Below are 27,445 nucleotides of genomic sequence, written 5' to 3'. Positions count from 1 at the left end.
TCTTCAACAAATCTTTCAGTTATGATCTTTCCACTTATCTCACTTCAGTAAAAGTTATAAAAGATACAGTTTCTTTTTTCTAGACTGCCTGTGTCAGTACAGACACTATGTCAGCCTGAAAAAAAGAAAAATGAGAGAGAGAGAGAGAGAGAGATAAATAAGGTCCATGGGTGTCCCCATGCGGTGCCAGCTTGTTTGAGCCAGTCATTATCTCCAGAGCTATAAGAAGATCTTTTGGAACTCCCCCTGCCTCTGCTGCCAAGGTTCCTGGGATTAGAGACCAGCAGACAGAAATACTCTCTTCTTTATTTCAGGGAGCACACATAGCCGGACTTTGGAGTGAAGAAATCGTATTTGTTGAAACCTTTGCTCAGAGTTATAAATCTATGTGCCACGTGGCAGGGATGTCTCTAACTCTGGAACAAAGAACAAAGAGCATTTTAGTTAGTCACACTGAGGAAAATACCAAAGAAGCAGAAACCAAGAGGTGTTCATAACATCCCCCCACCTCCTCCCCTCCTGGAGGACCACCTGCTTTCCCTCCAACTCAAGTAGAGATTTCTTGGCACATTCCAGCTCCACATCTAGAGTTTTGAAACAATAAAGCTAGTATCTGAAACATCCCCCAGGCTCTACAGATACATTTTTAATGATGATGAATTTAGATCTTTCATTGAGTCATAAAACCCCAATGTAGCCAACAGTCTGGCAGTCATAGCTCTTCACTTCATCACCGAAGTGAGGGAGTGACTAAGATTCAACGTCACAGAACCCCTCAGAGGCCCCACAACTCCTACTACACCTACTACAGAAGGATTCTTTAAAAAATTTATCTGATTCATAAATACAATAAATTTTCATTGCATAAAAATTTTTTAGGTTATTTAAATTCCAGTTAACATACAGTGTAATATTAGTTTCAGGTGTACAACATAGTGAAAAAGGAAAACACTTTCATAATCCACCACCACACATTTTGTTCACCATGCTCTGTTGCGCTTAAAGAAAACTAACATGCTAAATCTTACAGAATAAGAAAGAAAAGTGTGGATTTCTACTTTCGATGCTTCAATCCTGAATTTTGCAACATATGACATAAAACATCAAAGCATGCTTGGACAGGGCCCTTGTGTGAGATAGGAGATTACAATAGGTGTGAAAAATTGTGAAATCAGGCCAGCTTCCAGGGAGTGTGCATAGCATGACGTTCTCTATACAGGTCAGGGCAGTGCCAGGAAAACCCTACACTCATAATTGGCCAAATCCTACTATCCTCACTTGCAGGGCATGGCTCCTAACCAGTGGAGGGATTCCAGAGGTGTGTGATATTACCCTTGAGTTTTTACCACAGACACTGAAATTCAGGCAATTACGTTAGAGAGAAAGCAACCTAGAGTGGGTGAAAACAGAGTGATTGAGCTTTGTGGACTTGTGTTGACCTTGCACTGATCAGGGCTGCCTATAGAAGCCACCAACTGCCCTGCAGAGATAAAGAGGCAGATCTATGGAGGGCATTTCCTAACATTATATAAAGTTATCCGGGCTTAGAAAGGAGTTCCGGTGTCAAGGAGGATGAGCCAAGTGCTAAGCCAGGTTCTGTTGGCCTTAATTCCATGTATTTATTGAGATGATATTTGGTCTGGAGTGTTCTTAAATTGTCCTGTAAACTCTTCAGACCCTGTGGCACATCTGAAGGCAGGTCTACTTACCAGTAATGGCTCCCTGGATCCGGGAATGGTGGCTACACACCCTTGCCTTGTTCATCTTGCTTTCCATTGCATTCTTCAATTTCCAACTCTGAAATGTAAAAGAAAAATAATTGACACCTCTCCTGGCTTTGTCATCTGCACAGTGACAGAGTTGGTTGGATGGGGTCATCACCGAGAACTCTCCCCTGCTCTACATTCTAACTCTCCTCTGCTTGGTGGTTCCAAAGACTAAGTGTCCTACATCAGGCAGGAGCAGTGTGATTACTACTCCACATCAACAGGGCTGGCCTGTTGGAAAAGCTACTCTATTTACTGTCTTAAACCAGCTACCTTGTCCCTTCTTCATGCCACAGCACTGATGACCCATAAACCCACCAAAACTGCCCCCCTTTAATCTCAGACCAAAACCGCATCACCTTCAAATCTCCCTGGGGAACAGAGTGCAACTAAATCAACAGTAGTGTAGAAAAATAACTGCCCCAGTAGGTAGCTCAAGACCCCAGGTGAGTCAGGTCATATCTGACCTCTCCCCTGAGGCTCTGGCCAGCTCTGGGTCTGAAATAGAATTGAGTGAGGGAGTCCTCATTCTCCAAAGATCAAGGATGAAAGGGTCAAGAAAACAAAGATCCATCCCCAGACACCAAAGAACACCATTCCTGAGCACTACAGATGCATTCAGTAGAATCTTTGCCATAGAATCAGAAAACTCACTCATGGAAACTATGTGAGGACATCCCATTTATCCCCCTGCTTTCAAAGAATTAACAATGATCCACTGAATCACGTCCTGCATGCACCCTCAGGCATGTACTGGGATGGATTCCAACCCATAGCATTTTTCAGGACTTTAATTATCTCAAAGTATCCCTTAGTAATCTTTTTCAGTGTCTCACCAACATCAGCCACCCAGTTAATATCTAACCTAAGTCCTTCCTGCCACTTATTGAAGCCATTTATTTTCTTTGATACCTTAGGACATATGGGAGAATAGCAGATACCCTTTTTCTTCGAATCTTTTCTCAATGTATGAGCTTTCCTTTTGCTTTGATTCCAGTGAACAGAGTCCGCAGGAGAGAATCTCAAAGAACATAGACTGTTTAATTATCCAAATAATAAAAAGAATCAGGAATAAAATTTGTGTGTTTGACTTTTCCATATATTAGCTTTGTGATCTTGGGTGATCTTGCAACACCTCTGAACTTCAATTTCTGCTTTTGTAATATAAATATAATACTTAAACCAAAGATTATTATAAAAGTTCAAAGGCTAATATCTGCAAAAAAATTGTCCACTGTGAATTATAATAAAGATGCTAGATAGATTAGTAATTATTGACTTGTCTTGAAGAGTAAGTCCAAAGAATAATGGTAAAATAATGTTTGGAGGATATGGAGAAATTGGAAGCTTTGTGTATTGCTAGTGGGGGTGTAAAATGGTGCAACACTGGAAAATACTATAGTGCCTCCTCAAAATAATTAAACACAGAATTACCATATGATCCAACAATTCTGCTACTAGGTATATACCCCCAAAGAACTCAATGCAGGGATTCAAATAGACATTTGTACACAAATATTTATAGCAGCATTACTCACATTAGTAAAAAGTGGAAACACCCCAAATGTCCACCATGGACAAATGGACAAGCAAAATGCAGTGTATGCATATAATAGAATATTATTCAACCTAAAAAGGAATGAAGTTCTAGGGCGCCTGGGTGGCTTAGCTAGCTAAGCATCCGCCTTCAGCTCAGGTCATGATCTCGGAGTCCTGGGATGGAGTCCCACCTCAGGCTCCTTGCTCAGCAGGGAGGCCTCTCCCTGCCCCCCGCCCTCCCCCCACTCATGCTCTCTATCTTTTTCTCTCTCAAATAAATAAATCAAATATTTTTTAAAAAGGAATGAACTTCTGACACATGCTACAACACAGATGAACCCCAAAGACATTATGCTAAGTGAAATAAGCCAGACAGAAAAGGACAAAGATTGTTATGACTGGTGTCGCGTATGTAAGAGTAGTCAGACTCATGGAAACAGAAAGTAGAATGCCGATTGCAGGGGTTGGGGGAGGGAATACTGGGCAGTTGTTGTTTAACGGGTACAGAGTTTCAGTTTGGAATAATGAAAAAGTTCTTGAGATAGACGGTGGTGACAGTTGCACGGTAATGTAAATGTACTTAATGCCACTGAACGATATACTAAAAAATGGTTAAAAAGGTAAGTTTTATGTCATGTATATTTGACCACAATGAAAAAAAAAAGAAGATAATGGTCACTACATGGTCCCCACTTGGCAGAGGATATGGGGGATACAAATATAAAAGGAAAGATTGGAGAGACTGGACAATATATAAAACAATCTGGTCTAATGGGCAGCACTCTGTGACTGGAGGCTGCTCTGAGAAGTGGGAGGAGGTGGTAGTGAGTGTGCGGGATCAGAATGACCAGAGAAGGCAGGCCTCATAGACCTAGACTGGGCATAAGTCTTTGAACGGACACAATCAAAGCCTTAATTAATTCCAGGCCTAGGAAGCATTTTCCCAGCAACAACCCCCTCCAGTTTCTGTCTTGGAAAAGACCCATTTTCTTCCTGTTCCTACGTGAACTCCAGGAATCCCATGCAATATTGCATAGTGCCTTCATGCCGAGAGTCTATCCAGAGAGCTAGAGACAGGCAATCCTCAACATTTATTTGAAACGGGGGACTTGGGAGAGACAGTACAGAGAAAATCAAAAGGCTAGGTATTGATTGACAAATTATCTGGGGTCAACTGAGATAAGCAGCAGTAAACCATTAATGTCTGCATTCTCCTCTCTGTGGTGCTAGAGACTAAATGTCCTGCATCAGGCAGGAGCAGTGTGACTCCAGGTAAACAGTACTGGGCTATCTATTGTCTTAGACAAGCTACAGAGATACCACCTTGGTGCTATAAGTACAGGATGAAGCTCTAGCTTGGTAATGGCAGAAAAATGTTATGGTGGTGGATTTTATAGAGTGGTGACATCAGGCTGAGTGATATAATGGGAAGAGCGTGGACTTAAGTGACAGACAGACATAAAGTCAAGTCCCAATTCTGTCATGTACTACCTTGTGAGTTTGAAAATTATGTCACTCTCTTAGCTTCTCATATAGCATAATAATACCTATATCACTGGGATTGTAATAAGATGGTGACAGTTTATATAATGTCCCTTAAACAGAAAAGGCCCTTTAACAATGAGAAGAAAATCGGGGGGGTGGGGGAAAGAGGTATTTTAGAGAAGGTAGCTGTGATTGCTTCTAGATTACAATAAAAACAGCTAAAGTACCCAGAACTAACATTGTCTCCAGGACTGTTGTAAGAACTTTACATTTTGAACTCTTCATCCTTGGGAAACTCCTATGAGGTAAGGACCATGGTTATCCCCACTTTACATTTGAGGAAAGAGAAGCAGAGAGAGAAAAAGAAACTTGCCAAATGTCACAGAGCTAATAAATGTTGACACCAGAGTCCATATTCTAAACCACGATAATATAGACCAAAATGATATCTGATAGCCCCCTAAGAACAAATTCGCTATGCATAAAAAGATGTAACTTTGGTTTTAATAATGAGATGACCAGAGGAGACAAAAGAAAAGGTAGGTTTAAATCCCCATAGCAAACAATATAAAGGTTTTTTTAAGGTCATATTAAGTTTCTATCCAACAAGGAATTCTAAAGATAAAGCTAAGAAAGAAACATATATCACCATGTCATATTAATAAGATACTTCATTTTTACATATAGCCATTAAAACATTTAAAGACAGAAATATACTGGTTTTCATTGCTTAAGGCTTTCATATTTTTGATAATTTTAGAATTCAAAAGTTTTAATATGGCTATAGCTCAATATGTATATTTTTCCAATTAGTACTGAGAAAGAAATAAATTACCTATTAAGAGACTTGCATGGGTAAAACCATACCTCAAAAATACCAAACGTATTATAGAGGAATATGGGGTTGCTTTGCTCCTTACTCATTACCCTGATATGAGTTACAAAAAGAAAAGTATGGGCCAGAACACTACAAAATGGAGAAATGGAAAGATGTTCTGATGATCAGTGATTGGCATAAGGCACACAATGTCAGTTCTTAGTACAGAAGTCATTTAACGAAGAACTTTATGAATTAACAGATCGCTTAGCAAATAATAAAAGAATATTATGAATCAGTACTTGTGGAATATAGGAAACTTCATAGCCCTGAATGCCTTTCTAATGAACCAAACAAAAAATGAACTGCACTGAAGATATTAGAAAAAGAACACAAAATAAAACCAAGGAAACTAGAAGGAAGGAATTAATAAAAATAAAAACAAAAATAAATAAATTAGAAAATGTTAACATTGTTAAACAAATTCAATGTAATAATTGTGATTTATCACATTGGGGGGTTCAAACATCAGGTCTCTATGGTACTCTGGAGTAACTATCAGTTTCTTCTCTATCCCTAAGTAGTTGTCAAATTTTTTCAAATAAAAGTGAACACCCACTCCTGATTAAAACAACAGTGAGTTAGGAATGGAAGGGAACTTTCCTCACTCAATTCTGCATATCTGCCAGAAACCTAAATCTCCTGTCTTATTTGGGCAGATACCAAAGAATCTTATTTCCCACTTAAGTGTTAGTCCAAGGCGAGTGTTGCCGGTCAGCAGGAAGCTCTCCTCCACACGGCCTTACACATATTCAGAATCCCTGCATTTCGTGGCCCCATCTCCTTGAACCTCATCACTTTTATCCAAGCTTCAAAAAGGATGATGGAGGAATACAAACGAGAGCTTTTTATGGGCCCGGCATGAATATTGTTCACAATGCACTGGAGAACTTAGTCACCTCGCTGTACAGTGAGAGGCAGGGAGAGGGACTCTAGCTATCTGCCTAAAGGGAAAACAGGAAATTGTTTCAGTGGACAGTGCTCTCTGCCACAGTCAGTTTCCCTGGCTTCACTATCTATACATGCCTTTCTTCACGCTCACCTGCTCACCAAGAGAGAGGACCCCAAATCCCAGGCAGGTACTGCATTCATCTCAAGGTTCCAGGACTCTGAGCGCTGTACAGTCCAATCCATCAAATACCAATATGGTTCATTATGGGTTGATGACTTATGCACTAAAAAATATTAACCACTCCCACATTCCCACCCACCTAAAACAAGTTAACAGAGCAGGGAAGGACATTAGTAATAAAAACTTTCATTTTAGAAAATTATTAATTAAATTATTAATTAATTAATTAATTAATTATAAGTATATATAATATAATTAAAACCCTGATGGAGCCATATCTAAACATGAAAATACCTAATCACAAAAGATTGAACCATGAAATATTAAAAGGCACTATAATAAAAATAGGTTTTAATTATGTATTAGGAAGGCCTCCTGAGCATGACACAACATCCAGAAATCTTAAAGTAAAAAATGGACAGGTCTGTCCTCACAAAAATGTAAAATTTCTGTATCTCAGAAGTTATCTTAAACAAAATTAAAAGGCATATTTAACAAATATTTACAACACAGGTGACAATTGCTTACTATCTCTAACATCAATGAGAAAAAGGCAAACAACCCAAAGTAAAAGTAGAAGCTTTGCCTTCCACTTAGGAAACTAATTGCAGACGGCAATGTTCCCTCCTTCCCCAACCTTCTCTATCCTTCTACTCTAAGCCTTAAATTTATTTTTTGACAATGAGAATACATACCTTATTCTGTAAAGTCAAAGAGAAATTTTTAGCTAATCAAAATTATGAAAAATTCCTGAGAATCTAAAAATACACAGGATAAGTTTGAAGAGGTAAGTACAGCCTGGAGTTCGTTCTGGAGCCTTTTGGAAAGTATCTCACAGAAGATAGAAGCATCACCAGGGCCATCTCATGCCTTCAGGTTGTAGAAGCTAGGTGCTGAGAGGAGGGCTTCAAGGCACATGACACGGACATGATTTGGGGTACCCATGCTGTTTGTGCCATGTGCAGCCCACTCCCCTCCTCCACACCCATTCAGGTGTGTCCTTGGGCAGGGGTCATGCTGAAGGGGAGCAGAGCCCGAAAATGCCCAGGTGGAAGGACTACACCCAGGATAGTGGCTTCTAAGATATCCCACCCAGCATACATCCCATCTTTTTCCCATTCACCCTGAAAACACTGTGGAGCACAAACCTCAATAGCTACTTCTACACCTCTCTGACAGCAGGCTGTGGGACCAGAAGGAGAGAGAATCCAGACAGGGGATCCGAGCCACAGAGATGAGCCCACAGGCAAAAGCACCAAAGTCTAGCATGAAGCCATCATGGAAAAGAGTTAACAACCCAACAGAAGAATTATAATTATGAAAAATTAATAGAATGATAAGAAAAGGACTTTAACACAAATTCAATGTCTTCAGACATAGCATGACATCACAACTGGAACTGTCTGCTATAAAACAAACCAAACACAAACCTTAGGGAAAAAACGTAATTACTGAAATTAAAAATTCAATGGATAGGAATAGAAGAATGGGCCCAGTGGAGAAGGAAATTAGATATCTGGAAGACAGCCTTGGAATGAAGCACAAGGTGAAACCTTAAGAGACATGGAGGAAAGTTCTGTAAGTCATAGCACCTAGCTAATGGAGAATAATGAGGATAGAAGAGAGATAACATCTGAGAAAATAACAGGATAAAATTTCCTCTTATAGTTCAAGAAGCATAAATCCTCAGATTCAAATGGCCCACCAAATATACAGCAGGATTAATATAAACACACACACACAAAAAACAAAAGGCAATGTACAAAGGTAGTGACAGTTTAAAACATTAAATATACAGTCAATATGCTAGGCACAAAAATAACTACAAGGATAAAGGGAAGCTGAGGAAGCTTCCAGAGAGGGTGAGAAAATGACTATTCACAGTAATTCTAATCAGATTTGGCATTAGATGTTTCATCAACAGTGCTGGGTGAAAAAAAGACATTGGGCAATATTTTCCTTTTCAGAAAGCAAAGAAGTTCAAATCTAAATATCTATATTCAGACATATTATTATTGAAATGTGAGAATGACATAAGATTTTTTTTCAAATACCCAGAAAGTCAGAGTTTTAACAACTCAATAGTTGCTGTCTGAAAGTTAAGAGAACTACTAGGAAATATACAAAGAAAATGAATCCAAGACTTAACAACAAGCTGCAGTAGTTAGCAGGAAAATAATACAACTATTTTTTTCTATGGGACATAATTAAAAAATTATTTTTTGAAGATTTTATTTATTTATTTGACAGAGAGAGACACAGTGAGAGAGGGAACACAAGCAGGGGAAGTGGGAGAGGGAGAAGCAGTCTTCCCGCAGAGCAGGGAGCCTGATGCGGGGCTCGATCCCAGGACCCTGGGATCATGACCTGAACCGAAGGCAGACGCTTAACGACTGAGCCACCTAGGCGCCCCCAAAAATTATTTTTTAAAAACAAAATTTTGGTGCCAAAATTTCAGATTATGTCAACATGGGATATGGAAGATGGAGGCAGGGATGCTGATGAAGAATTCAGGAAAATAAAAGCATTTAAAGATTCATCAAAAATGATCGGTAGATAGTATGTAACCTCAGATGCAGTTAGAAAAATATGAATTTAACAACTTATGATAAAAATTTAAGCATAACCTCTAGAAGCATAAAAATAAAATGTGTGTGGTTTTCAAAGTAGTAAATGAAAGGAAGAACAAAGGAAATCCCAGTAATCCATAGAAAGGCTAAAGGGAAATGAGAGAAATGTTGGTAAATGGAAACACAAAATGCCATGGCGGGAATAGGTCTAAATACATCCAAATAATGATAAAAAAGAATTGGGTAAGTTTGTTTTATAAAAGATAAAACAGGTTGGATTTTAAGAATCCAGCCACGTGCAGCTTACTAGAGAAAGTCAAAACTATGATAACTCCAAGTTTGAAAACATACTCCCAGCAACTACTAACAGAAAGCTGCTAACAGCACCATCAATATCACACAAAACAGAATTGAAAGTCAGGAAGATTACAAGTTTAAAAAAGGACATTTCACAAATAGAGCTACCCTACAACCCAGCAATTGCACTACTGGGCATTTACCCCAAAGACACAGATGTAGTGAAAAGAAGGGCCATATGCACCCCAATGTTCATAGCAGCAATGTCTGCAATAGTCAAACTGTGGAAGGAGCCAATGCCCTTCAACAGATGAATGGATAAAGAAGATGTGGTTCATATATACAATGGAATATTACTCAGCCATCAGAAAGGATGAATACTCACCATTTTCATCGACATGGATGGAACTGGAGGGGATTATGCTAAGTGAAATAAGTCAAGCAGAGAAAGACAATTATCATATGGTTTCACTCATACGTGGATTATAAGGAATAACACAGAGGACCACAGGGGAAGGGAGGGAAAACTGAATGGGAAGAAATCAGAGAGGGAGACAAACCATGAGAGACTCTGGACTCCGGGAACCAAACTGAGGGTTACAGAAGGGAGGGGATAGGGGGGTTGGGGTAACTGGGTGATGGGTATTAAGGAGGGCACTTGTTCTGATGAGCTCTGGGTGTTATATGCAACTAATGAATCGTTGAACACTACGTCAAAAACTAATGATGTACTATATGCTGGCTAACTGAACATAATAAAAAAGGACACTTCACATTGTTAAATAATTCACCGTGAAGATATAATAATCATGAACTTAAATTTTGGAGTGCATGAAAAATTGGTAAAATCACAAAAGGAAATTAGCAAATCCATATCTGAGAGGTCTGTTAAAGTCTCCCACTAGGATGTACTATGAGTTACAACAGAGAGTACTTAATATAATTAACAAGTTTATTCTAATAGATATGCATAGAACTCATATTCAACAGAGAATACATAATTTGTTCATTTACTCAGTTAAAATTTACAAAAATTGGTCCTATAGAAGACCACTAAGAAAATTACAATAAATTTTTTAAAAAGATATATAGAAATACACAGACCACTTCACTGAATATAGTATATTAAAACTAGAAATTTTTTTAAAAAGTTGAATCCAGGCATCTAGATATTTTAAGTCACTTCTAAATAATTCATTGGTAAAGAAAATGTCAAAATTGAAATTTCAAATCGTTTAGAAAATAATAAAAATGAAAGCACACCCCATATCAGAACCTATATGTTTTGCTCGTGGACAGATATATATATATGGTTTTAAATGCATTACACATTAACCTAAGAAGCTAGGAAATAAACAACTCAGATAAGCCCATAGAAAGTGGAAAGAAAAAATAAAAATAATAAAAGCAGAAATGGGTAAAATAACAAACAAATAACTCCATCTCTCTACCTCCTACCTCATTTCTTCTCTTTCTTATAGCAAAACTCTTCAAAATAATCATCTCTCACTGCCTCCAGTTTTTGTCCTCCATTTTTGTAAACCCTTCCAACCATCTTCAACACTCCACCAAAATTTATCTTGCAAAGGCTACCACTTGTACATTTCAAGTTTAATTTTATCTGACCCATCAGTAGGTTGATCATGTACTTTTGAGAGTAAAGGGGAGTGCTGTTAATTATTATACCTGAAAATAGACATAAATTGGGGCATATGGTCACCCCAACTATCAGCAGCATTTAGCTAGGATCAGTGCATGGCATAGAACTCATTAAAAATAGTTATCTAATAGATGGCATTTATCAGCTCCCCAAACACCACCCCCTGTTTTTCTTTTTGTTGCCAATTGAATATAATAAAAACCTTCCCAAGATTAATCAAGGAAAAAAGAGAAGCCACAAAAAACACATTAGGAATGAGTGAAAGTCATAGATGCTCACATGTAAAAGATAAAAGGAAGCTATGAGAATATAACAACTTTACACTAATTCACTGGAAAACCTAGATGAAATGAATACACTCCCTGTAATACAAATGATTAAATTTGACCTAAGGTGGAATAGAAAACCTGAATAAATCAATCACTGTTTTAAAAAATATTTCTGAGGGGCACCTGGGTGGCTCAGTCGGTCAAGCATCTGACTCTTAGTTTCAACTCAGATCATGATCTCAGGGTCATGGGGTCGAGCCCTGGGTTAGGTTCCAGACTCATCTGGGAGTCTGCTTGAGACTCTCTCTCCCTCTGTCCCTCCCTGCTGCTTGCTCTCTCTCTCTCAAAATAAATAAATCTTTTTAAAAAATAAATAAAATTAAAAAATATTTCTCAGCTGTGCTATGGGAAATTAAGAAAGTGACCTGCATACCTGATGGAGCCAATGTGACAGGGCAGTAAGAAACTCCTTACAAAAAAGTCAGAGAATTACATAGTAGAAAGAATATAGATTTTTTAATCAAAGAAACCAGGTTTGGCTTCATATTTCCTGATTTCAAACTATATTATAAAGCTATAGTAATCAAAATAATATAATATTAGCATGAAAAGAGGCACATAGATCAACAGAACAAAGAATCCAAAAATACACTCATGCATAGAGTAAGGTCAATTAATTAACAACAAAGGAGCCAACAATATACAATAAGGAAGGGATAGTATCTTCAACAAATGGTATTGCAAAAATTGGACAACCTCATGCAAAAGAATGAAACTGGATCCCTATCTTAAACCATATACAAAATTCAACTCAAAAGGAATTAAGGACTTAAATTTAAGATCTGAAACCATAAAACTCCTAGAAGAAAACATCCAGTGGTAAGCAAAGATCTTTTGGAATTGACACCAAAAGCAAAGGTAACAAAAGTGAAAATAAAACTAGTGGCACTACATCAAACTAAAAAGCTTTAGTACATCAAAAGGAACAATCAAGAAACAAAAAGTTAATTTGCAAATGATATATATGATGAAGTGTTAATATCCAAAATATATAAAGAATTCACACAACTCAATAGCAAAAAACAATTTGATTTAAAAATAGGCAGAGGAACCGAATAGGTATTTTTCCAAAGAAGACATACAAATGGCCAACAGATACATGAAAAGGTGCACAACATCACTAATCACTGGGGAAATACAAATTAAAACCACAATAAATCACCTCACACCTGTTAGAATGGCTCTTCTGAAAAAGAAAAGAGATAACAAGTGTTGGCAAGGATGTGGGAAAAAGGGAAGCCTTTAGCACTGCTGGTGAGAATGTAAATTGGTGCAGCTACTATGGATAACAGCATGGAGGTCCCTCAAAAAATTAAAAATAGAACTACCATATGATCCAGCATTCCTACTTCTGGGTATATATCCAAAGGAAATGAAAATAGGATATCTAAGAGATATCTACATTTTCATGCTCATTACAGAATTATTCACAATTGCAAAGATATGGAAACAACCTAAGTGTCCATTAACAGATGAATGGATAAAGAAAATGTGGGATATATATATATATATATATATATATATATATATATATACACACAAGGGAGTATTATTCAGCCATGACAAAGAAGGAAATCCTGCCATTTGCAGCAACATGAATGGCATGATGCTAAGTGAATTAAGTTAGACAGAGAAAGACAAATACCACATGGCATCACTTGTGTGTGGAATCTAAAGAGAAAGCCAAACTCATAGGAACAGAAAGTAGAAAAGTGGTTGCCAGGCCTGGGGCAGGGGGGGAGCGGGCAGGAGAGAATGGGAAGAGGTGGTAGAAGGGTACAAACTTTTAGCTTTAAAATGAGTAAGGATCTGGGGTGCCTGGCTGGTTCAGTTGGTAGAGCATGCAATTCTTGATCTCGGGGTCATGAGTTTGAGCCCCATGTTGGGTATAGAGGATTACTTAAAAATAAAATCTGTAAACACTGGACCAAATGGACTTCACAGACATATTCAGAACATTCCATCCCAAAGCAACGGAATACACATTCTTCTCTAGTGCCCATGGAACATTCTCCAGAATTGATCACATCCTAGGTCACAAATCAGGTCTCAACCGGTACCAAAAGATTGGGATCATTCCCTGCATATTTTCAGACCACAATGTCTTGAAACTAGAACTCAATCACAAGAGGAAAGTCGGAAGGAACTCAAATACATGGAGGCTAAAGAGCATCCTACTAAAGAATGAATGGGTCAACCGGGAAATTAAAGAAGAATTAAAAAAATTCATGGAAACCAATGAAAATGAAAACACAACTGTTCAAAATCTTTGGGATACAGCAAAGGCAGTCCTGAGAGGAAAGTAGATAGCAATACAAGCCGTTCTCAAGAAACAAGAAAGGTCTCAAATACACAATCTAACCCTACACCTAAAGGAGCTGGAGAAAGAACAGCAAATAAAGCCTAAACCCAGCAGGAGAAGAGAAATCATAAAGATCAGAGCAGAAATCAATGAAATAGAAACCAAAAGAACAGTAGAACAGATCAACGAAACTAGGAGCTGGTTCTTTGAAAGAATTAACAAGATTGATAAACCCCTGGCCAGACTGATCAAAAAGAAAAGAGAAATGACCCAAATCAACAAAATCATGAATGAAAGAGGAGAGATCACAACCAACACCAAAGAAATACAAACAATTATAAGAACATATTATGAGCAACTCTCTGCCAGCAAATTAGATAACCTGGAAGAAATGGGTGCATTCCTAGAGATGTATCAACTACCAAAACTGAACCAGGAAGAAATAGAAAACCTGAACAGACCTAGAACCACTAAGGAAATTGAAGCAGTCATCAAAAATCTCCCAAGAAACAAAAGCCCAGGGCCAGATGGCTTCCCAGGGGAATTCTACCAGACATTTAAAGAAGAATTAATACCTATTCTCCTGAAACTGTTCCAAAAAATAGAAATGGAAGGAAAACTTCCAAATTCATTTTATGAGGCCACCATTACCTTGATCCCCAAACCAGACAAAGACTCCATCAAAAAGGAGAATTACAGACCAATATCCTTGATGAACATGGATGCAAAAATTCTCACCAAAATACTAGCCAATAGGATCCAACAGTACATTAAAAGGATTATTCACCACGACCAAGTGGGATTTATCCCTGGGCTGCAAGGCTGGTTCAACATCTGCAAATCAATCAACGTGATACAATACATTAACAAAAGAAAGAACAAGAATCATATGATCCTCTCAATAGATGCAGAAAAAGCATTTGACAAAGTACAGCATCCTTTCTTGATCAAAACTCTTCAGAGTATAGGGATAGAGGGTACATACCTCAATATCATAAAAGCCATCTACGAAAAACCTACAGCGAATATCATTCTCAATGGGGAAAAGCTGAGAGCTTTTCCCCTAAGGTCAGGAACGCGGCAGGGATGTCCACTCTCACCAACTGCTATTCAACATAGTATTAGAAGTCCTAGCCACAGCAATCAGACAACAAAAAGAAATCAAAGGCATCCAAATCGGCAAAGAGGAAGTCAAACTCTCACTCTTTGCAGATGATATGATACTGTATATGGAAAACCCAAAAGACTCCACCCCAAAACTGCTAGAACTCATACAGGAATTCAGTCAAGTAGCAGGCTATAAAATCAACGCAGAGAAATCAGTGGCATTCCTATACACCAACAACAAGACAGAAGAGAGACAAATCAAGGAGTCGATCCCATTCACAATTGCACCCAAAACCATAAGATACCTAGGAATAAATTTAACCAAAGAGGCAAAGGATCTGTACTCAGAAAACTATAAAATACTCAGGAAAGAAATTGAAGAAGACACAAAGAAATGGAAAAACGTTCCATGCTCATGGATTGGGAGAACCAACATTGTGAAGATGTCAATGCTACCTAGAGCAATCTACACATTCAATGCAATCCCCATCAAAATATCATCCACTTTTTTCAAAGCAATGGAACAAATAATCCTAAAATTTGTATGGAACCAGAAGAGACCCCGAATAGCCAGAGGAATCTTGAAAAAGAAAAGCAAAGCTGGCGGCATCACAATTCCGGACTTCCAGCTCTATTACAAAGCTGTCATCATCAAGACAGTATGGTACTGGCACAAAAACAGACACATAGATCAATGGAACAGAATCGAGAGCCCAGAAATGGACCCTCAACTCCATGGTCAACTTATCTTTGACAAAGCAGGAAAGAATGTCCAGTGGAAAAAAGACAGTCTCTTCAACAAATGGTGTTGGGAAAATTGGACAGCCACATGCAGAAGAATGAAAGTGGACCATTTCCTTACACCACACACAAAAATAGACTCCAAATCGTTGAAAGACCTAAACGTGAGACAGGAGTCTATCCAAATCCTAAAGGAGAACACAGGTAGCAACCTCTTCGACCTCAGCCGCAGCAACTTCTTCCTAGAAACATCACCAAAGGCACAGGAAGCCAGGGCAAAAATGAACTATTGGGATTTCATCAAGATAAAAAGCTTTTGCACAGCAAAAGAAACAGTCCACAAAACCAAAAGACAACCGACAGAATGGGAGAAAATATTTGCAAATGACATATCAGATAAAGGGCTAGTATCCAAAATCTATAAAGAACTTATCAAACTCAACACCCAAAGAACAAATAATCCAATCAAGAAATGGGCAGAAGACATGAACAGACATTTTTCCAAAGAAGACATCCAAATGGCCAACAGGCACATGAAAAAGTGCTCAACATCGCTCGGCATCAGGGAAATCCAAATCAAAACCTCAATGAGATACCACCTCACACCCGTCAGAATGGCTAAAATTAACAAGTCAGGAAACAACAGATGTTGGCGGGGATGTGGAGAAAGGGGAACCCTCCTACACTGTTGGTGGGAATGCAAGCTGGTGCAGCCACTCTGGAAAACAGTATGGAGGTTCCTCAAACAGTTGAAATTAGAGCTACCATTCAATCCAGCAATTGCACTACTGGGTATTTACCACAAAGATACAAATGTAGGGACCCGAAGGGGTACGTGCTCCCCAATGTTTATAGCAGCAATGTCCACGATAGCCAAACTGTGGAAAGAGCCAAGATGTCCATCGACAGATGAATGGATAAAGAAAAGGTGGTATATATACACAATGGAATATTATGCAGCCATCAAAAGGAATGAGATCTTGCCATTTGCAACGACGTGGATGGAACTGGAGGGTGTTATGCTGAGTGAAATAAGTCAATCAGAGAAAGACATGTATCATATGACCTCATTGATATGAGGAATTCTTAATCTCAGGAACAAACTGAGGGTTGCTGGAGTGGTCAGGGGTGGGAGGGAGGGGGTGGCTGGGTGATAGACATTGGGGAAGATATGTGCTACGGTGAGCGCTGTGAATTGTGTAAGACTGTTGAATCACAGATCTGTACTTCTGAAACAAATAACGCAACATATTTTAAGAAAAAAGAAAAAGAAGAAGATAGCAGGAGAGGAAGAATGAAGGGGAGTAAGTCAGAGGGGGAGACGAACCAGGAGAGATGATGGACTCTGAAAAACAAACTGAGGTTTCTAGAGGGGAGGAGGGTAGGGGGATGGGTTAGCCTGGTGATGGGTATTAAAGAAGGCACATTCTGCATGGAGCACTGGGTGTTATGAACAAACAATGAATCATGGAACACTACACCAAAACAAATTATGTAATATATGGTGATTAACATAACAATAAAAAATTTTTAAAAAAAGAAAAAAAATAAAATCTGTAAGTAAGTAAGTAAATAAATAAATAAATAAATAAATAAAATGATTTGTACAGATCTAAAGTACAACATAGTGACTATAGTTGGTAACACTGTATTTTATAATTAAAATTTGCTAAGAGAGTAGAACTTAAGTGTTCTCACCAAATATATATATGTGATTATAAAATATATACATAACATTATATATATATATACACTACATGTAAAAACAGGTGAGGTGACGATGTGTTAATTAACTAGGTGGGAGAAATCCCTTTACAATGTATACACATATATCAAATCATCACAACGTACACTTTAAATATCTTAAAATTGTATGTGAAGTATAACTTAATCAATCTGAAAGAGAGAGAGAGAGGAAAAGACCAGGTTCAAATACTGGCTCAGCCTCTTCCCAGCTGTGTAAACTTGATATGTCACCTATTTTAGTAGAAGCTACCCATCCAAGACAGCCTTCAGAGTCATGACATTATCCTACTGCCTCGGGCTGATGCCACTACTTTCCTCACTGAGAAAGCAATAGGGAAAAAATGATCCAGGGGGTCCTAGCTTCATCAATATGTATTCCTTCAGTTCTATTTTTATTTGTTTTATGTTTTAAGGCTCCTATTTTGTGGGCCTCTGCTCCTAAGTTCCTCACCCAGCAGGCAGATTTTAATCAAAATTTACAGTGTATTAGGGACATACCACTCCAAAGCATTCCATACCATTTCAAAGCAATTTCAGCTCCCCTAATCTCACCTCTGATCTCGAATCCCCTTAGGACAATGTGAGCAATAAAACAAGGTAAAACTAGAATATCTCTTCATCTAGCTCTCTCCCTAAATGTTGCCCATGATGCCTTCCCTTCCCAAGGCACCATTGCCTGTCTGTACCGAGTACCCTTCTGTTTCCCTAAGAATCCTCAAATAAATGAATATATGCTGATATGGAAGCATCAAAGCCAACATTTCAATGGTTTCAGAAGCTGTCCCCATTTTCAACCATTCGCTCAAAAAAGGAAGCAATGAGATCAAGACCTTATAGTGACATAGGAATCTTTAAAAGGGTTGGGAGTTACTTACAAAGTTAGTAAGTGCATGAGGATTGTTAGTGAGAAAATAAACTGGTGCTTAGTGAGAAAATAAACTGGTACACCTTCCTTGGAGTGCAGGGCAATTTGATAGCTGTCATCATTTACAAGCTGTGTGATGCTGAGCTTTATTTTCCTTCCTGGCAAAATGGAGCTCTAGTACCTACCTCCTAGTTTTGTTTCAACGATTAAATGTGATAGAGGGTCTTATACATAGTTTGTACTTAACAAGTATTACTTCCTACCTTAATCAAGTTGGGCTGCCATAACACAATGCCAAACACCGGGCAGCTTAAACAACAGAAATGTATTTCTCACAGTTCTGGAGGCTGAAGTCCAAGATCAAGGTGCCAGGAAGATAATTCACTCTAAGACTTCTTTTCTTGGGAAGGAGGGAGGATGGAAGACGGCGGGGGTGTTAGGGGGTGTAGACAGAGAGAGGCAGGGAGAGATGGAGGGGGAGGGGGGGGAAAGAGACTACTCTCTGGTGTCTCTTTTTATAAGAGCACTAGTCTCATCATGAGGACCCCACCCTCAAGATCTCATCCAACCCTAATTACCTCCAAAAGTCCCCACCTTTATTATTTTTTTAAGATTTTATTTATTTATTCGACAGAGAGAGAGAGATAGTGAGAGAGAGAGAGAGAGCACAAGCAGGGGGAGTGGCAGGCAGGCAGAGGGAGAGGGAGAAGCAGGCTCCCCGCTGAATAAGGAGTCCGATGTGGGGCTCAATCCCAAGACCCTGGGATCATGACTTGAGCCGAAGGCAGCTGCTTAACCGACTGAGCCAACCAGGCGCCCCAAGTCCCCACCTTTAAATATCATCCCTTTGGGGGTTAGGGCTTCAACAAATGAATTGGAGCGGACACAAACATTTCATCCATAGCATCACCACCTGTGGAAGGAGAATTTTAAGAAAGGGAAAGATACTTGCTTAGACTTTGGTTTCTATTAAAACAGATGTTAAGAAGTTTATTCCAGGATATCAGGTTTAAGCTGGGATTTCATTTTTAAGTTGGAAAATATATTCTAGGGTTTTCTTTTTATGCCCTGAGGCAGGAACAGTATCATCCTACCAAGCATATAGCAGGCTAATTATCTCTCTCAGAAGGTATAGGAAGGAACTATTTCCTCTGATCCATTTCAGAGACAAGCAGTTCAGGGATGGGGCCACAAAGCCTAGTGGGCTTTGGCCACAGGGTAGTTCTTATAATGCTTACCTAAAATTTGTCTTAGGCTTCCTTGGCAAACTATCCAGGAGGTGGACACATACCAGAGATCTTGCACACACCTGCCTTTATTCTGATCTGAATCTAGTCACCTAGTAATAATGAGAATTTTCCATTAGAATGATTTACTTTAATCCCCAAATTCTAACTTTAAGCCTTGCTGGGCTAAGTAAAAAAAGCCAGACACAAAAGAGTATGTGCTGTGTTTCCATTAATATGAAGTTCTAAAACAGGCAAAACTAATCTTTGATGCTAGAAATCAGGACTGTAGTTGCCTCAAGAAGGGCAGGAATTGAGTTAGAAGGGTCACCAGGGAACTTTCTGGAGTAATGGAAATATTCTATAGCTTGAGGGATTACACATTTGTCAAAACTCACCAAACTGCACTTAAGATCTGCTCATTTCACTGTAAATACCACCTCAGTTATAAAAAGTGAATATATGAATGTAGGCTCTTTTGTCTCAAGTGGAATGTAATTATAAAAATTATGTGCATTTTTCCTTGGAAAGATCTGTCAGAAATCTAGATTCATGTTTTTATATAGTCTTTAGTAGCAAACAGGAGTATGGATGGGATAGAAGACATATGTTCCTCAGGAATTCTCCTCCATTTCTGTAGCAATCCATAAAATTGCAGTTCTCGCTGGGAAGGGAGGGACAGTGGAAATTAATACTTTTTAATGGGATATATTGGAGTTACCAGGCTGTTTTTCTAGTGTAGATATGGGCTATCTCCCTACTTCACCCCCAAAGATTCTCTTATGATGCTCTCCCCCCCACTTTAATAACTATTCCTGAGTGTGCCACTCTTATTAATGGGAATGTTGCACCCCTCAGGGATGTTTTGTAAAAGCCCTTGATTCTATGAGGTTGGGCCATTCAGGCAGACCAACCTCTGCCTCACGTTCTTACTGCCATCTACCAACTTCTCAGGTACTCCTCTTCATTAATTGACCATGATAGGACCTGCACCTTTCTCTCTACCCCAGTTACTATCATAATTCTGGATGATATCAAGGTTCATGTAAATGAGCCATCCAGAAACACAGACTTGGACCTCCATAATTCCAGGAGCCGTCACCTCTACGCTACATGGCTAAGTCATGCTTGGAATCTTACTATCATCTGGAGCTGCAACAGATCAGAAATTCTGAATTCCATTATTCCACTATGGGCCTGAACACCCCATCCTTCTACTTCTCTTATGCCTTCATTCCCATTAAACCTACTTTTTGACCGCATAGACCTCCAGTTCTTTAACCCCACAATTTTTTTCCCAGTCTACGAGGAACTTCTAAAGCTTCCTTGCCAACTTAATCTGTAATAACATGATTGGCTGTCTCAATTATTCTTTGCCAGTATCTTTGACACATTTTGTTAATATACTTTCCCTGCTATGGCAACAGTACAGTAAATCTCCATCCCAAGATCAATGCAACATTACTGCTTATATATCTCCTTATTCTTGTGTGCACATGTCCCTTAGCAACACCTATTGACCCTTTTACTTGCTTTTGGTCAGACTGCTCTCCAACCTCCTCAACAGTTATTCCAAACATCTGCCATTCTCCTCAAAACCCTCAGCAGATTGCCTAGGCTCCTATGTCACGGAGAAATTGAAATCACCAAGCTTACTCTCCATTTGCTTCTTGCTTTTAGTCAGCAGTTTTCAAGTATTTTCTAGCTCACATTCTCATCCATATCTATATCCTTGGCTCCTTTCCCAAAGTCTAAGAACATAAGGTAAACCTTAAGGTATCAAAAAGTCGGTGCCTAAACTTAACTCACCCCCTTCTGACTCCTTTGGCACTTTATCAATCATCTTCTTTTTGTTCAAATATCAATCTCTTTCTTCTCACTTGTTCCTTGTCTTCAGCCTATAAACATGCTCATGTCAGGCCCATAATAAAAACAAGTCATGTGAACCCCAGGATTTGGTCTAGCTACTATTTATCTTATCATCACCACCTTATTAAGATTGTATTTTCTTAGTATAACAATGGCTCTAATTGGTAAATCTTGTGGGTATTTAAAACCCCAATTTAAATGGACCATAGAGAAACATTAACTGACCATCCTAAAACAAACACTCCAAAATCATAAGAACTAATAAACAAGGTTAGCAAGGTTACAGGACACAAGGTCAACATATAAAAATCAACTAATTTAGAGATATCACCTTACACCTGTCACAATGGCTAAAATCAAAAGACAAGAAATAAGTGTTGGTGAGGATGTGGAGAAAAAGGAACTCTTGTGCACTGTTGGTAGGAGTGTAAATTGGTACAGCCACTGTGGAAAACAGTGTGGATGTTCCTCAAATAATTAAAAAAAAAAATACCATATGATCCAATTACAGAATACTTACCCAAAGAAAATGAAAACACTAATTTGAAAAGATATATGCACCCCTATTTTATTGTAGCATTATTTACAGTAGCCAAGATATGGAAGCAAACTACGTGTCCATCGATAGATAAACAGATAAAGAAGACGTGGTGCACACACACACACACACACACATATACATATATACACATATACAATGGACTATTACACAGCCATAAAAAAGGATGATATCTTGCCATTTGAGACAACATAGATTCACCTAGAGGATATTATGCTAAGTGAAATAAGTCAGACAAAGACAAATACCATATTATTTCACTCATATGTGGAATCTAAAAAACAAAACAAATGAATAAACAAAAAGGCAGAATCAGACCTATAAATACAGAGAACTGATGGTCCCCAGAGAGAAGGAGGGGTGGGAGGATGGGCAAAATGGATGAGGGGACTGGAAAATACTGACTTCCAGTTATGGAATTAATAAGTCATGGAAATAAAAGGCTCAGCACAGGAAATATAGTCAGTGATATTTTAATAGCATTGTATGGTGACAGATGGTAGCTACACTTGTGGTGAGCATAGCATAATGTTTAGAGATGTTGAATCACTATGTTGCACACCTGAAACTAATGTAACATTGTGAATCAACTATACTCAAATAAAACAAGTGAAATAAAAAATAATTATTTTATTTCTATGCAGGAGCAATGCACAATCCAAAAATGAGATTTAGAAAACAGTCCCACTTAGAGTATAAATATTTAGGAATAAATTTAACAAAAGAAGTATAATATTTGTACACTAAAAATTATAAAACATCATTGAAAGAAATTAAAGAAGACTTAAGTAAATAGAAAGACATCTGATATTTAAGAATTGGAAGACAGTATTAATTTTTTTAAACATTTTATTTATTTATTTGACAGAGAGAGAAACAGCGAGAGAGGGAACACAAGCAGGGGGAGTGGGAGAGGGAGAAGCAGGCTTCCCGCTGAGCAGGGACCCCCCCCCCCAATGCGGGGCTCGATCCCAGGACCCTGGGATCATGACTTGAGCCAAAGGCAGACACTAACGACTGAGCCACCCAGGTGCCCCGGAAGATAGTATTATTAAGATAGCAAAACTCCCCAAATTTATCTAAAGATTCAATGCAGTCCATTTCAAAACCCCAGCTGGCTTCTTTCAAAAAATGACAAGGTGACTCTAAAATTTATATGGAAATGCAAGGAAAGCAGAATAAACAAACTAAAGAAAGAATAGTGGATTTGAAGGACTTACATTTCCCAATTTCAAAACTTACTACAAAGCTACTATAAACAAAACAGTGTTGTACTGGCATAAGAGCAGACATATAGATAAAGAGCAGAATTGAAAGTCCAGAAATAAACTCACATTTATGGTCAAATGACTTTTGACAAAGATGCCAAAAGATTCAGTGGGAAAGAATAGTCTTTTCGATAAATGGTGCTGGTATAACTGCATATGCAAATGCAAAAAAAAATGAAGTTGAAACTTCAGGTTTCAGCCCTACTTATAGACAACTTGGAAGTCATCAGTCCCAATCTTATAGGAAAAACCTGAACAAACTAAAAATTAATGACCTTTCTTGGACTCATAAGGGAGCTGAGGTTAGGGGGCTAGCCACCCTAGAATCTGGACAAAGAATGGAATCCAGGGACACCTCCGTGCATGGATAAATGAATGAATGAATCAGCATAAGATTGTTTTTGGAGTGACAAGGGAGTCCTTGGAGGGAGGTACTGCAGTTCTGATTATTATTGCTCTGATAGAGCTTTCTTGGTCCTGGACATCCACCTCCAGGGAAGGAGGGTGGTACAGTGGGGAATGGTCTAGAGTCTGGAAGTTGGTTTCTAGACCTGAATGTGCCATTAGGTGGCTATGTGGCCTTGGAGAGCTCAACTCTGGGCTTTTTTGCAGATCTGTAAAATAAACATTCCTTTCAGTTCTATCATTCCCAGATTCTTGAAGCCACTGGTCCTTACTAAAATGAAAAAACATACTAAAATAAACTCTGAATATAGAAAATGAATATCTCGAGCGGTTCCTGCTTCGGAAACGGCAGTGGTCCTTCAGACCCAGAGGGTTCCTTTACTTTTAGTTCTGTTGAGGTTTTACTCCAGAAGCTGCCTCAGGATGTCTTCATCACATTTTGCCAGTCGACACAGAAAGGATTTAAGTATCGACATGATTAGAACCAGAATTGCTCATAGAAAATCACTGTCTCAAAAAGAAAACAGGCATAAGGAATATGAACGAAATAGACATTTTGGTTTGAAAGATGTCAACATTCCAACCTTGGAAAGTAGAATTCTTCTTGAATTAGATGAGACATCTCAAAAGCTTGTTCCAGAAAAGGCCAGTAAATTCGAAATACGAAATAGACATTTTGGTTTGAAAGATGTCAACATTCCAACCTTGGAAAGTAGAATTCTTCTTGAATTAGATGAGACATCTCAAAAGCTTGTTCCAGAAAAGCCAAGGTCAACAAAAACTGTTCTAGGTGATCAACGAAAGCAAATGCTCCAAAAATACAAAGAAGAAAAGCAGCTTCAGAAATTGAAAGAGCAGAGAGAGAAAGCTAAACAAGGAGTATTTAAAGTGGGTCTTTATAGACCTGATATGCCTTGTTTTCTGTTATCAAACCAGACTACTATGAAAGCTGAGCCAAAAAAGGCTGTTCCATCTTCTGTACGGATTACAAGGTCAAAGGCCAAAGACCAAATGGAGCAGACTAAGATGAATAACAGGAGTGATGTTCAAGCAATCCGACCTGGTCAAAGACAAACTTCTGAAAGAAAAGTGTCGGACAAAGAGAAAAAAGTTGTACAGCCTGTAATGACCACATCAGTGAGAATGACTCGATCAGCCACTCAAACAGCAAAGCAGATTGCCAGAACAGTCTCCTCTACTACAACAGGAAAGCCAGACACAAGAGCTACCAATGATAATGAAACAGAAAGAAAGCCACCAAATCAAGGAAGACCTGCCAAAAAGATAGAAACAAAACCTGACAAGGTTGTTTCTTTTAAAGTCGATAGTGAAGAAAATACTTTGGATTCACAAACTAGTGCAACAAATGGAATGGATCCAGATGGAGTCTTACCAAAAACAGAGAACTTACCTAAGACCAGTACTGCAAAAATGAAAGGGAAGAATTCCTTCGCACCTCAGGATTTTATGTTTCAGCCCCTGGATGGTCTGAAGACCTATCAAGTAACACCTATGACTCCCAGAAGTGCCAATGCTTTCTTGACACCCAGTTATACCTGGACCCCTTTAAAAACAGAAGTTGATAAGACTCAAGAAGTGACAGAAGAAATTTTGGCTCAAAAATATAAAACTTACTCTGCAAAGACAGTATATCAAGATTCAGATAAACTACTACAGTGTCCTTTGGGTTCTCTAACAGTTTCGAATAAAGAACATGTCTTAAATAAAGATGAGAGTACTAAAATTTCAGATGGCCTTACAATAAAAGAAGTCCCATTACTTGAAATAAATGAAGATCAGATATCTCAGCTCCACCATGATGTGCCATATTTCAGAAATATTCTTCAGTCAGAAACTGAGAAATTAACTTCGCACTGCCTTGAGTGGGACAGGAAGCTTGAATTGGACATTCCAGATGATGCTAAAGATCTTATTCGTACAGCAGTTGGGCAAACAAGACTCCTTATGAAAGAAAGGTTCAAGCAGTTTGAAGGACTGGTGGACAATTGTGAATATAAACGAGGTGAAAAGGAGACTACCTGTACAGATCTGGATGGATTTTGGGATATGGTTAGTTTTCAGATAGAAGATGTAAACCAAAAATTCAACAATTTGACCAAACTTGAGGAATCTGGATGGCAGAACAATAATAATATAAGCAAAAAAGTTGTTCGGAAGAAAGTGGTCTCAGGGGCAGCAAGTAAGCCCAAACAGAATGACGGTGGAAGAATTGCAGCTAGAAATCGCCTCGCGGCCATAAAAAATGCAATGAGAGAGAGGATGAAGCAGGAAGAAACTGCGGAGGCAGCGACCTCTGTAATGCCAAAGGAAGTTGATAAAATAGTGTTTGATGCTGGATTTTTCAGAATCGAAAGTCCTGTTAAGTCCTTCTCAGGAGTTTCTATCTCTTCTGAACGTCTTTCTCAAAGACTTAGGACACCTAAGTCTGTCAGCAAAGCTGTGTCTGAGAGCAGGGCTGAGATGGGCCATCTAAGTCAAACTCTGTCATCATGGAATCCTGATCCTCAAAGTACCAAAAGTGTGCATGTTGATAAGGAGACTTTGCTTTCAACTATTCCTAAAAACAGGAACAACATAGAAGATGCTCAGTGTCCTGGATTACAAGATTTAATTGAAGTAAATTATGATGCAAACAAGATAAACTTTGAGATGGATTGTTTACCCAATGGAAGAATGAATTTGCCTCTACTTGCTGGTGAAGTGGCAGATGATATTAATACTAATAAAAAGGAAGAAATTCCAGATGTTGTGGCAGGAATGGAACTACATTCCTTAGTTACAGCACAGGATGTTTTGATGAGCAGCCCTGAAAATATACCATCACAAAATGACATCTTATAGGAAGAGAAGACTAAAATTTCTCAGTCAGTATTTGATATTAAAAGTCTCACTACTGAATGCCATCTTCCTGATTCGCCAGGCCTAAACTGCAGTAATACATTCACTCAGGTGGAGAGGAGACATCAAGATCATGCCAGACACATTTCCTTTGGTGGTAACTTGATTACCTTTTCACCTCTAAGGCCCCTCCATGATGAACAGCCAGAAGAATTTTGAATTTAAAAATAAATCCAGATATTTTTCTTCATATTATCAATGTGATATATTGTTAGCATATTGAAAATTGAAGAGTATGTATTTGTGTTCACTTCTAGTCAATTTATATAGTGTCATAAAATGTTTTAATATTCAGTGTTCATCAGAGTGTGTTTTAGATATGATAGTGTTTCTCGAGGGAAGTGGGGATATTTTGTACATTAACTATGCAGAATAAAAAGTGTACTTTACCTCGCCAAAAAAAAAAAAAAAAGAAAATGAATATCTCTTCTTATATCCTCTAATAGCTAGGACTTATTAAATGCCTGCTATACTCATGCACAATTTTAACTGCATCACCTGTATTAACTTATTTATTCCTATGAGATAAAACTATTTTATCCCCCTTTCACATGTGAGGCACAGAAAGGTTATGTGACTTACATAGCTTGTAGCAGAATTAACTGCAGATCCAGGCAGTCTGGCACCAGTAGTTGGGCTCTTGATCCTAATGTTTTTCCCATGCCCAAGGGTAGCACCAGTCTTCTGCCCTTGGAACCAATGGCCTCTTCCATTGCCATATAGTTCATTTGAAAGACTAAACTCTTGCCTTTATGGAAAGTGATCATTCAGAATGATGCTATGAGGGAACACCATTCCCAGGAGAGGAAAGACATATTTACTAATGCCCTCATTTGGGCCAAG

At 38.5% G+C, this 27,445-nt stretch overlaps 1 protein-coding gene and 1 long non-coding RNA gene across 2 annotated transcripts; one reads left to right on the top strand and one right to left on the bottom strand.

The window, feature by feature from the left end:
• On the bottom strand, positions 1–27,445 carry LOC113937779. Its single transcript, XR_003524714.1, has 3 exons — positions 27,185–27,445; positions 1,710–1,797; positions 1–416 (listed from the first exon to the last, which is right to left on the bottom strand). It is a non-coding gene; the product is annotated as an uncharacterized LOC113937779 (long non-coding RNA).
• On the top strand, positions 24,017–26,979 carry LOC113937777 (disks large-associated protein 5-like). Its single transcript, XM_027622602.2, is given in 2 exon segments — positions 24,017–24,332; positions 24,444–26,979. Coding segments are annotated over 2 exon segments (2,544 nt in total). The 5' UTR covers positions 24,017–24,106; the 3' UTR covers positions 26,762–26,979.

This window comes from Zalophus californianus, chromosome 8 (assembly GCF_009762305.2).
Source record: "Zalophus californianus isolate mZalCal1 chromosome 8, mZalCal1.pri.v2, whole genome shotgun sequence".
Classification (NCBI taxonomy): domain Eukaryota; kingdom Metazoa; phylum Chordata; class Mammalia; order Carnivora; family Otariidae; genus Zalophus; species Zalophus californianus.
The sequence above is the reverse complement of the archived record's forward strand: the minus strand, read 5'-3'. Positions and strand labels throughout refer to the sequence as shown.